This window comes from Lottia gigantea, assembly GCF_000327385.1.
Source record: "Lottia gigantea unplaced genomic scaffold LOTGIsca_35, whole genome shotgun sequence".
Lineage (NCBI taxonomy): Eukaryota > Metazoa > Mollusca > Gastropoda > Lottiidae > Lottia > Lottia gigantea.
This window is the reverse complement of record NW_008709190.1, coordinates 715,575-729,641: the sequence shown is the minus strand read 5'-3', so window position 1 is coordinate 729,641 and position 14,067 is coordinate 715,575. Positions and strand designations below refer to the sequence as shown.

Here is a 14,067-nt window from a genome sequence, read left to right as displayed (position 1 = left end):
TTCTTCTCATTACGGTTCTTCTGCACTACATTGGAAATATATAAAGAATTTTAACCATGTTATGTAGGATTGATGGGTTGATTAGCAGATTGCCAAGTAAGATTAATATGAATAGAAGGAATTTGATTATGTTTATTAAGGTGGTACTATTAACTCTTGTCTTGATAGATACGTGCTATTTCTAGTTTAATTCCTTATCTTATTGATATAATATCACCCAATTACATCGCCGCAAGAACGGTAATATTCACCATTAAATAACTTGTGAATCGCAAATTATTGAGGTCTTATACATTCGCAATTGATAGGTTGAGCTGTAGACAATGTTTATTTGGCAGAGACTATAAGTTGGCTTAACCTTGGCCTAATGGTAATAATTACATTTTGTAGAGAAATAATTCAAAATGGCTTGAATTTTATTAACAAAAAGCAAAGTAGGCCCTAAGCTTAATTTCTAAAGGTTAAAAGGTTTTACCAATGCCGTGAGATAAAACGTTTAACGTCATTCTGATAGCCTTAATTTGATTATTGACGAAAGACAATCAGTCACTGCAACCTGCATCCCGCTGTTACATCAATCTTCCAATCACCCTCCGTAATTACTTAAACTTTAGTAAAAACTCTTTGCTTTTGTCTTTGATTTTTTACAATTTTTTAGAATACGTGAAATAAGTATAGGTTTAATTTTCAGGCATGAAAAAATCTTTGATAGTCGTGTTTTTGATTAAAATATAATTATCCTTATAATTCTTGTAGGGAGTGAATAGATTGACATGAAAGGGCCATAACTCCAGAATTGTTGGTACTCGAAGCAATGGAGCGGCCATGTTCTGAGAATTGTCAAAGAGCTGTCTGTGAATAATTTCTACACTATAGTACTGCGTGGTTCGTTCACGATATCTTTGAGGTATTTGGGATATTAGATAATTTTCCACGCGTCTGTGAACACAATTTCGAAATAAGCTCTCTTCAACAGCCGTGTAAGGTGAAATTATCGAACTGTCATGCGTATTCTGAATTGTGAAATTTCAATGTTCCCGATTTGTTGTTTTATTGAATTTACCATTCTTCTAATTTATTCCAACAGATGTTGAACCATTAAAACTTCAAGAGTGGAGTACATAATGAAGACAAGTGAACACACAGATTCATCAAAATAATGGATAAATTATGGGAAAATAAGGATACATTAAATTTACCCCTCTGCATTTTACAGCTTGACCCGGCAGATCGAGCCGTTCTACGGATTGCAGGTAAGAATTTGAATTCTTTTGTCCACTAGCTTCTTTGTCACATTGTCCATGACAATGCATTAATATGCCAGAGAAAATGTCTGAATATAAATATGGTTTATTACTCATGCCATATATATTATTCAAATCAATAATCCACCATGATGAGTCCAAACTCACGTGGGTAAAAAAACATAAAATAGGAATAATGGAAATCAATTCATTGACGTATTAAGTGACACGCCCCCTTTTCTTACTACACCAAGACAAGATGTTGTCTTTTTTGTTTTCAATCAAAATGTTGGTATGAAATGTACTACGTGGCTGTGGTTTCCATTAATCAACCTTTTGTAGAAACTAGGCCAAATTCTCTGCTTATGATGGCACAGTACCAGTTTACTTCTACTTTGTATCAGATTGCCTGTCAGTTACTGAGTGAGAAGATAAAACGTGGGTAGAGTGTAGTATAATAAGAAAAATTCGTCTGCTAGCTAGTAATAATGTCAAGAAAATGAATACAGTAAACAAACCCAATTGTCAGTTGTAGCCTTTGTTATAATGTTATTCATTCAATAAACCCTATCCAACCAACCAGGCCGGTAATAATATGACAGCTGAGTGTCTCTCTCACTCACTGAAATCCTGTCTATTTATATACCTTTTGATACGTCAACCTATTGAAATGAGTGTATGCTAGCCCAAAGCTTGCCTCTCCCTTTATGGGACATTTACTTTATGCATTCCTAGGACCTATGTATAAACTTGACTAAATCTGCCAGTCTAACTGGTTTTTAATGTTCTTTACCAACTGAAGGACTGAAGTAAAACAAGATTTCTCTATTAGGCTTTTACTGTGAATATATTTGTGGATTAAAATTCTTGTCATAGCCAGTAGTGTGCCTAAAGTGTGTTCAGGCAAATGAGTGTTGGCTAAATAAATGAAATATTTTAAATTAAATGTACACCTGTGAATAAATTGTGCAGTGCTTATTAATTCACTAATCCCATTGTTAATCAGATTGGTTAATTAAAGAGTGGTACTAATTAAAAGTGTAAAACATCAATTACTCAATTTGTGTATGATTGATTTCAAACGTCATTAACACTGCAGTATGAACTGAAATGTGTTACACTATTGCTCAGTAATGGCTTTTCAAAATGGGTTTATGTCGAGTGATGGGACTGCTAGTCCTATGATCCAATATGAAGAAAATAGGAAAAAAGATACAGGTAGGTTATGTGATATTAATTAAGAAGTTCACTATTTTGCAATTTTAAGTTTCAATTGTTTCCAATATTTACACATAAAAAACCCAAGTACCAAACGGTCCTAACCACAAAACGAAATTCGAAATCTAAAATAAAAATTTGGCAAAACATAGGTAGCGGCTAATAAACAATTCATGTGGAGAAGCTGACAGAGTTCAAAATATGAAATCCAGCTCCCCTGCAATTAATTCATAAAAAGCAGTCTGTGGAAGTCAAGACTTTCTCAAGATGTTGAATTGTAGATGAATTAGATGTCAGATTTTGTTCTGAAAAGTGATGAAATAGCAAGTACTGTATTCAGATGTCTATACCTTTCTATGAAAGTAAAGAATTCTTAACTTAAGGAAATATTTAGTATCAGGTGAATATTTATGCTATATGACTGTGTTATTCATGTTTCAGTTATTTTATCATGCATTACATGATGTATTTATTGGTGACCTAACAGGCAATAAACAGATACTTGAACTCAAAACATGCATCTTATAGTTTTATTGATACTACAAATCAACATGATCTGACACGAAAATGACTTTTCTTTATATTGTGCACCTTACTTTCTAGGTTTTTTAAGATGATAAGGAAATCTTTGATACATCAGTATCAGGGGACAGGGCAGCCAAATTTGAAATTAGTTGGAAAGTGTCCTCTTCATATCATTTTAATCAAATACTTTATGGCATAGAAATTCTGCTTCATGCCTGCCAGTAGCTATATAAGAGAATGAGCAATTAATATTCGTCCATAAAATTATTCATCATATGAATATTGAATAGAATAAAAAAATGATATTATATCTATAGACTATATCATGAATAACAGGGCTATTATTTTATAATTGAGAGCTGGTAATGTTCAAATATTGATTTGGGCTATATATACCTAGATATATTCTACATAAATACTTCAATTGTATGTCTAGATACTCTATGATGGGCAATTGACTAATGGATTTTGATTAATAATGATCATTTGTACTGAAGAAATTGAATCTGTGATCTAAAATGTTAAATTCACTTTTGATATGTCACAATTAAATTGAATAGTGGAAATTTGAGATCCAGATTATCTTCTCAAGGCATGTCACATTTTGAGTTAATTTCATAGAATTGTACTGGAAAAACCATGACTGCATTTTCTAGGTATTCTCACATGCTCGAATTCCAATAATTGTGATTTAGTAGGCCTACACTGATCTAACCAATAGTAGATTGTAGGGTGATGTGAAACTATGAGTCATTGGTATAATATGATAGTTATAGGTGACAATATAGGTATAATATTGTATTGTTGATTGAGAACTATCAGTCAATAATTTATAATATTACTGGACTGGCTATTTTGTCAAATACCCACTGGTGTAATAATATCATGATGCAATAAAGGGTTGATTAAATCTGAATATCATAGACATCTTTGTGTCCAAAATCTGATAAATTGTTTGAATATATGTATCTTTTCAATATGGTAACAATATGTATCTTTTAACTAATACATGTGTTTTATCATTAAATCTGACAAATTATTAATATAAAGGTGTATGTGCAACATTTTTGACCAATCGTACTTGAGTCTTAAAATCAGGATTTTTTAAGTTAAGCAAATCAGTAATAGTGTACATCTCACCATCGAAATATGAGCATTTAAATCCATGTGTGTCCAGAATTATTCATGTTTTAAAAGTTTAAAAGACGAGTCGACTTTTCTTGAGACACTGCCATATATAGAAAAGACAACTATAGGAAAGAAATTCCTAGTTTGAGATATTTTTGAAGGAATTTTTGTACATTTGTAGTACTTCTGAAGACTATTTACATATATTCAAGACTCAAATCTGTCCCTTTAACGTAATTTAATTCTTGCTAAAAGGTTGTCTTTTTTTCAAAAAATTTGATACATTACATGTTTTTCTGTATGAATCTGAAAAGTATCATCTTGGATTGCATAATGCTGTAATAAGAAACATATTTTTGGTAAAAAATGAAGTATGTAATAAATAATTTTGAAATTAGATAATGCACTGGGAGGGAGAGACAGTTATATTTTAAAACTTGATGAACTACTTTTTTGACATTTCAACACACAATTTATGATGGATGGTTTTAATATGCAATTTAAGATTTTGATTTTACATACATGTATATGTAATAAAATATACATAGAATTTTTTCAGTTCATTTTTTCAGAAATATTTTGTTCACGTTATAATGCATTCATGTGATTTCTGCATGTTCAGCTGATATAGGAAACAGAATAATTGCCAACTGCAACCAAACTATATGATAGATATTTAAAACTGCCAATTCTAGTTATTTTTTTGGAAAATTGTCATATTTCTTTGCACAACTAGGGAAGCAATAAAGCCAAACTTTTTTTTCATGCCCTGGACCAACTGGTAAAGGTTCAATAGACTAGTAAGATAAAGAGTCATATGATTACAGACAGAATCCCCTTAAAGTTCATATTTGCATTGCATTGCTCAGTTCAAAATCAAATGCTTCTGAAATTATATAGAATGATGGCAAAGAAATTTCTTAAATACATCAGTATTAAAAAATTCTGCCAAAATTATTTTTATTGCTGAGTTTTGTAACGAACATGAAAAAAAAAGTGAAAAGGAATACAAGCTCTTCGTATTGTTGTGCTCCTGAATCTCTTAATGTAAAAAGCCATCTTGTGAATCTTTTAAAAACATTTATTCTTTGCCTCTATGATTTGAGTAGGTAATATATCTTATAGTATCTCCACTATAGTCAATCTATGAATATATTATAATATTTTATCTTATTTTCTTATCTCACTATATATTTCTATTCAAAATTTTCTTATTGTACATTTACTCTATGATGGCTATCAATGGTATATTGAAACTACTCAGCCAAAGTTTATGAAGTGAAGGTTCATAATAAGTTCGAGCCAAGATAAATTAAACTAGTATGTTCAAAATGTTTCTGGCAATTTTGTTGACAAATGTTGTGTAAAAATGAAATCTTTTAAAATTCAAAAATACTGAAAGGGATTGTAAAGAGGTATTCTAAAATTCTCTAAATATGCTTGTATCAAATAGGGCCTTTGTGATTAATGTGCCATTTAACACTTAGATTCAGTTGAATTGCAGGATCCTCAGACATCTGATTGAAAATTGATGCTATTAGTGTTCCTGATACACATAAAAAAAACTTAGACAATCGTAAAAATTTCATGGCAGTTCACAGCTAAAAATTCTCAAATTCAGACTTGACAGAAATTAAGATTATAATCAAATCATATATATATATATATATATTATCAGTAATTTAACCTTTGAGTTGCATAAATATTGTAAGATGTTAATATAATGACAATAGAATTGATGGTAAACTATATTAATCCTTCAAAATTTTACGTGGTAATGACACTTTAAAAGAGTGTTTATTAAGTGGGTGGTGACATTTTTGTATTACTAAGGTAAGTGTTTAATGTTTCTTCATCCTTGATGTAAATATTTATCAAATCTTCAACCATTTTCTAAACTTACTTTAAAAATAGAAAGATAAAACAGGGAACAAATAGTAATTCGTATGAACATAGATATTTATGCTGTAGAGGATTATTGTCCTATTTGTCTAGCCAATGTCCTAATAAGTACTTATCTAAGACCCTGTTTCTTCAGATGAAATAAGTGTGTCATTTTTAAAATTATTGATTAGCAACACTCATCAGTTATGATATATTTTGAGAAACAATGCCAAGAAATTCACAACATCAAAAACCCCATCTTTGCAATATCAAGCCATTATGAACTTCGTACTTATACCTTGAATGCAATATCCACTATTCTTGTATCATGGAAGCCCTGAATTAATTGGATTGTACGCCATCAAATACAGCCAATCAGAGCTCTTGTTAAAAAGGATATATACATATACATTATGGCTTTGTGTTCACAGACTTTCTGTAGAGGCCTCTGATTGGCTGTATTCGCTAACATGTAATCCAATCAAATGGCTTCATTTACAAACTTCTGTGATACAGTGGCTATTGCAGTACAACATTTGTAATGGCTTGACAATATAAAGATGCAAAACAACAGTCAGAACATGTTTACATAATATACATAAATCTTTAATCAATATGTAAGGTTTCTATTGTTCTGACTGCATACTGTAAATCCATGTTTACTTTTCAACACCATATATTTAATGACAATCCTGTGCCTTAGGCTGTTACACTCCTTAATGAACGGTTTCATTGTTTATTTTGTTTTTCTTTGATTACATATTATTGTGCACTTCACTTTTGAGTTTGTTAGTTAGAATATATTGCCATCAAAATCATACAGTGATATTTTGATATAATGTGTAATATCTGCATTAAGAGTCATTAAGAGGATAGGTTTGCCATTTTTCATATCTTAGTCTCGAGAATAGAGAATTTTTAAGCTTTAAACTAATCAGTATTAGTGTTCACAGTTCACTGTCAAAATTTGAACCTTCAAATCCATTTGTGCCACGAATAATCCGTGTTTGAAAGTTAAAAAGACAAGTCGTCTTTTCATCATACACTGCCATATAAAGAAAAGACATAATATTTAAATAGGAAAAAATATTCTTAGTTTGAGAAATTTTTGAAGGAATTATGTGATTTTCATAAATTTCTAGTAGTCGAAGACTATTTACATATATTCAAGACTCAAATCAACCCCCCAAAATGATGATGAACGTGTCCCTTTAATAAGCTTCTGAAAATATAATCCGTTGCTTCAGTAGGCCTACAAACCAAAAGCTAAATATTCATTTTGATAAGAGTTTAATGAAGAGCTTATTTAGTTTACCATTAGTTCTACTAAGCTGATTATTTTGAGACCTTTAAAGCATTTTATATAAAGTTTCTCATTGAAACCTGTGGAAAATGTGAAGGTTTGTCCATGATGAACTTAATAAATGCAAGTCATTGTCTGATGTAACAATTGTTGACAGATGTATTATTACTAAACTAAATTAAAATCTAGAACAACTGTCTGAGTACAGACCACTAGCACTCTCATTTAAATCTATTTTATTTTATAAAGTTTCAAGCACAAGCTTTGTTGCATGGATCTTGACCAACAATTGGTAAAATCAACAGACAAAGACACTTCAGACAAATTCAATCAAGCAGATTATTACTCTCTGTCTTCTAAGATGGTCTGACCAAATAGAAATCATGATGGTCAGTGATGTTACAAATATTTGAATGATCATTATTATGCTATCAAGGGAACCTTTGTGAACTAACCCTTTAAAGGGAGAGTGCGGCCATTTTCAGGAATTGATTTGGGTTTTTAATATTTGTAAAGAGTCTTCAGAAATACTAAAAATGTGTGAAAATCACATAATTCCTTTAAAAATACCTCAAACTAGGAATTTCACTTTCTATTTCTATATATTATGTCTTGTTTATATTGTCATTATTTTAACTTTCTAACACAGATAATTCTGTCAGATAATGGAATTGAAGGCTCAAATTCCGATGGTGAGCTGTTAACACTTTGACTGATATATAGCTAAAACATTTCTGTTTCTGAGACTAAGGTACGATTGGTCACGTGGATAGGGAGTCTGCCCTGAGTGTAAGATGAACCTGATTTAAGGAAAATCATCAAGTGGAAGATTTAATTTCCATTGAGTCTTTGTACAAAGGTCTGCTGATCTTTAATAAATCATCTTTCCTCAATATTCAAGTTAATTCAACTATCAATTGGTAATGGCTAAGATAATTCGCTCAAAGCCATTTCCAAAAGATTTGAATAGGGATGAACTTCCAGAAATAATCTTGAGTTAAAATCTGATTTGTTACAGGATGATTATTGAAAGTTTTATGCTCAGTCTGTTCATCTTGATAATCTTTAATTATTAGTCATTGTTTTTATCATAAGATAAGATATTTAATTCATTCTTGACCTCTACTGTCAATAAAATCTGACCTGATTTGACATAGTGTATTAATAACACTGGCTGGTCTAGCAGTTATTTTAATGTTAAATACCTATAAAGTTAATGTGGCCTAAACTTATATTTGTTACACAAATGAGGAACTCATTCAGCTAATTTGTTGATGGAAGAACTATTTCTGTAAGGATGTCACATCTCAAGAACTCAATGATAGGAAAAAAAATCTCAAGCATGATAGAAGAGTAGCAACTGGATGATAAACCTAGACACCCTTTTGTTGATTATGTTAGCTCAACAGCAGGCCTCTAGAGGGATAAAAAGCCTGCAAGTTTGTTCTGACTTCATGTTCAGACAATTTGATCGATCTGTGTGTCTCCTGCTTATTTTTATAGGGTATTTTGAAATTGAAACAAGGGATACAATGATATTTTAGTATTATCTGCAGTTCAATACATCAGTGAATGGGGGTGAAAGTTGAAACCAGAGGCCTCACAGAAGCACTGAAACAGGCATCAGAATCAACGTCACCTAATCGCATAACAGACAACTATTCAACTTTCTACTGACTGAGCTATCAATATTCCACTTTAGGGGGAATTTGACTGGTCTCAAATAATTTAAATGAATTTTAGCTTCCAAAATCAAGTGCAACTGTTTTCAAGCATGCAGGAACAATATCAAAGATTAAATACTTGAATTGAATTGAAAATTCAAGCCATAGCAAGACAATTATTTGAATTATAAAAAATATATCTGACTTATTGATTAGGGTGATTGAAGAGTGACCAGTTACTATTCAATATAAGGCACTGGCACAGGGTTAAAGTTATGTTTACAATAATTGTGATGCTAATATGCAATGAACTAAATCAAAGATGATCATAACGGTTATCCTATAAATCTTCTTGGACCTAATAAAGAAATTCATAATACTTATAATCTACATTGACTGCTTCAAATTTTCTGGAATAATGAAGAAAAGCGATTAATGGCTGCAGGTATAGAAAGTAAATTGTTTTAGACAATTATATAGTACAAAGACAATGAAAATGAGAATATTTAATTCTATTAGATCACTCTACATCATCGGTGGGGTCAAGTCGACCACGAACAACTATAACCTGTAGATTTTTATTTTTCGAATAAGCTATTTTGTAAAAAATAGTGGGAAATTTATTTTGTAACTCTGTGTAGTACCTTTTGATAATTCGGGATGCTTGGCAAGAGATGTTATTGAATGGAGCAACAAATGGGATTATTTGAGAATCAAACTGTATATTTAGTTCACAGGGCGAAATAGTTTTTAGTTGGTTCATCCAAAAGCTCTCCCTGTATAGTCTTAAACTTTTAGGGTTGGTGTCTTCTTCTGCGATGACCTTTTCAATGGGCGCCACCTTCATATCTGCGAGGGAATGGTTGGGAGAGTTGAAATGGTTCTCAATAGGTTTATCCAGATGATGGGAGATGTCCTGACTTATTGTGAGCTTCACACTGTGAGGTTATAAAAAGATCAACTTGACAAATCATGGTGGACATGTCCATTAAGTCAGACTTTTAATTACCCTTCCTGAACTGGTTTTGATCAATCTTTTATCCTTGGACAATGTGTCGGCCTGTTTGATTGAAGTTTAAAGTTCAAAAAGTCATGCACAAATCAATATTCTAATTTGATCAATGATTTTGACCTTTGTACAGGCTGACCACATTTGATAATGTGATTAGTGAGTGTCGGATCACTGCAGGCTACAGATATCTTAATGAGACAATTTTTGGACATGCCTTCAAAACAATTTAAAAAGTTCTGATGTGGAAATTGACCTTTGACCCACACAATTGAGAAATTTACAAAATTCTCTGTCCATACACAGTAGATCCATCATTTGACGGCTTTTAATAATGATACAGAACTGTTTAGAATGATGATAAGTGGGGAAAATCATTAGACTGTATAGACTTTACATACAATGATTGCTTTTAATGTTTTTTGTTGCAAAGAAAATCAATGAAATGAAAAGTCTATGTCTATTTGCAAAGCAGAACTTTTTCACAGGGATAGAAGCATGTCATATGAATTTGCAAAAAGGCAAAAGTCAATTGAATACCACATGGTTTCTAAGTAATACCAAAACCAATGTCATTAAAGGCACAAGTGGGCCATTTTTTTGACCAATCTTACCTTAGTCTCAGAAATTGGATTTTTTAGCTAAACCAATCAGTAATAGTGTTCAAAGCTCACTGTCGAAATTTGAGCTTTCAAGTCAATGTGTGTCCAAGATTATGCGATTTTTATACATTTCTAGTACTTCTGAAGACTATTCAAGACTCAAATCAACCCCTCAAAATGGCACATCTGTCCCTTTAAAATCATTAGTTTTGATATATAAGGTTTTAGTATGATTGAATGAATACATTCATCAGGACCCTCCCTCTCTATATCAATGAAATATAGATTCAAATTAAAAATTGTTTATCTCATGGCTGACTGGACATAGTCCTGCTTTTAAACAATGACAGTTTAAGGTGACAGCGGTCAGTTACAATAACACTCTGATGTGATGGTCATTGACTATTAACACTAACACTTGACTTAACGCTTTAATAGACCAATATATTCATTCACTTTACATATTTCATACATAGAGACACTGTCATAAAACTGTAAAACATAACTTTAATCATAGAAAAAAAGTTTTGACAGCAACTACATATTTTACATTGCATACATTACCTACTTTGTTTTGAATTCTTGATGATATAGTCATAACATCAAACTGAAATTCAGAGAGACACTTACACTGTGTCTATCTGTTATTTTGATTGTGAATGAACAGGTCTTTTGCTAAAGATCATTTCAGTTTCTATCATTTGATTAATCTGATAAAAGGTCATTTCTTCAAATAGAAATTATGACATTAACAAATATGCAGATCAAAGATTATGATTTTATGATTTCCTTGATAGTTTTATTTTGACATCTATTACTCAACCTGAAGTTAAATGTTCAGCTTGACATCTTTTGAATTTAGTGTTCAGATTGACATCTTTTGAATTCAGTGCTCAGCTTGACATCTTTTGAATTCAGTGCTCAGCTTGACATCTATGAATTCAGTGCTCAGATTAACATCTTTTTGAATTCAGTGTTCAGCTTGACATCTTTTGAATTCAGTGTTCAGCTTGACATATTTTGAATTCAGTGCTCAGCTTGACATCTTTTGAATTTAGTGTTCAGCTTGACATATTTTGAATTCAGTGCTCAGCTTGACATCTATCAATTCAGTGCTCAGCTTGACATCTTTTGAATTCAGTTGTCAGCTTGACATCTTTTGAATTCAGTTGTCAGCTTGACATCTTTTGAATTCAGTTTTCAGCTTGACATCTTTTGAATTCAGTGCTCAGCTTGACATCTTTTGAATTCAGTTTTCAGATTAACATCTTTTTGAATTCAGTGCTCAGCTTGTCATTTTATTTAATTGAGTGTTCAGTCTGACATCTGTTTGAATTCAGTGTTCAGCTTGACATCTTTTCTTTCTTGAATTTCACTATTTAATGACTTTATTGATTGCGTGCAGTCTGTTTAATGGCATATTCTTAACTTTAAATTCACACCATTTCTTATGTTTATATCAAATTTATTTCCTAGATTAGAGCAGATACAATGTCATTAAATTAAATAAATTTCTGAGTTTTCCTTAGATGGTGTTAATAAAATCAAACTTTGTTAATGGTATATGTATGTCAGATAGACCTTAGACATATCATTCTTTGACTTGTCACAGGTGGTCTTGAAGTTTTTCTGTTACATATTTGATAAATTGGCCTGTAAATGAGTTTGGTTATTTGATCCTACACCATATAAGTTTCAATATTAGCTGATTTGCTGAGGATTTTGTTTCGAATGTGTAGGCTGCATGAGATGAGATATCGTCAAGATATATCTAGAATTGGTTATATTTACAATCTCTAATGGTAAAATGATGTAAAGTGAAAGATATATAAAGGAATGTCAATATGACCAGCAGTCAATAATGTTTATACTGACCACTATATATAATGTCACCTTGTTCTTATCCTTCTTACTTCCATTTCAGTCTATCTTCTCTCAACTCAATAACTTTAAATATTAGTCTGGCTTATAGAGATATGGTCATCTAATTGTTTTTTTTTTTTTCAAACAAGAACAGCTATTAGTTCACTATCCTTCTATCCATCTGTTCTCATTTTCTACTACATAACTTAAAATCTGCAGTTTTCAACCAGTTTTGAGAAAACTTGGTATATTCTAAAAATATGAAAAAAAATTATTTTCAAGTGCTTTACCCTGAATTACTGTCCTTGTTGCCAAATAATAAAATTGATATATATAGACCTTAGTAGCTAGAGTCTAGGAACATATAATATTACTTCTCAATGTATGTTGAAAGGCCAGGTGCGCAATTTTTGGGGGTTGAATTTAGTCTTGAATATATGTAAATAGTCTTCAGAAGTACTAGAAATGTACAAAAATCGCATAATTTCTGCAAAAATATTTCAAACTAGAAATTTGACTCATTATTTCTATATATATCTTTTCTATATATCACAGAGTATCTTAGAATGACAAATTGTCTTTTTAACATTCAAACGTGGATAATTCTTGACACACATGGATTTGAAGGTTCAATTTTCACCATGAACTGTGAACACTAAATTGCTGTTTAACTTAGCTAAAAAATTCCCTTTTACTGAGACTAAGGTATGATTAGTCAAAAAGAATGGCCCACCCGTCCCTTTAATGTCAACCCTAGATTTGTTCGTCCAAACGTGTTATTTACAGTGACAGATTTTACCAGATTTACTTAAGGGTATGAAGGGGTGTTCACTATAGATGCTTATACATCATATTTATTGGTAGAAGCTTTATTTCAACCACTTCCTTAAGAATGGGAACGAATGTATATTTATTTAGGAATTGGATATTATTGCATCACAATAATTTGATTTGGGGAAACAAGACATAACTCTGACCTGAAATTATTCTAGATAAATCTCTGAATGTTCCTATCAGCTAAATTCAACACTTTCCAATATATTTCAATTAATAATGACATGAGCTAGACTAAGATGAAATGGTTAGTTATTGATAGAATAAATGTGATGAGACAGCAGTTTGTTTTTGTGTAGACTTCTTAGAGGGTAAATCATTGAGTTTATTGAAGTGAAAAGCTATTATTTGAAGTTTATATAAAAAAAATATACCATAATTTGTTTTAAAACCCATTTCCACATACTATTTTACAAATGAAATTTCTAATGAAGCTATGAAGGCATAGTGACTAATACTTCTTTACATTAGGGTCTGGCCATAAACCATCATCACAATGTCAAGCTTTTATGAACTTAATCTTATAAACCTTGTCTGCAATAGCCATCTTTCTTGAATCACAGAATGCAGCAATTTGATTAGATTATACTTATACTCCAGTGAATACAGCCAATTACTCTCCTTGACAGACAGTAAACATTATAACTTATTGTTTACAGAATTTCTGTAGAGGACTTATATATGTATTCGCAATTTTTTTTTTACATTCCTCATGATGTAAGCAAGACTATTGCAGTCCATGTAATAAGAAAGAAAGAAAGAACAATATTTACTTAGGTTCACAGTAAAGGAT

At 31.2% G+C, this 14,067-nt stretch overlaps 1 protein-coding gene across 1 annotated transcript in view; it reads left to right on the top strand.

The window, feature by feature from the left end:
- Positions 1-2,377: 2,377 nt before the first annotated feature.
- LOTGIDRAFT_162645 (hypothetical protein) overlaps positions 2,378-14,067 on the top strand; it is a gene marked incomplete at both ends in the record, with an annotated part of 33,839 nt that continues 22,149 nt past the window's right edge. The window contains one exon of the mRNA XM_009058655.1: positions 2,378-2,462. Within this exon, the coding sequence (XP_009056903.1) occupies positions 2,378-2,462 (85 nt within the window). The remainder of the gene's footprint in view (positions 2,463-14,067) is intronic.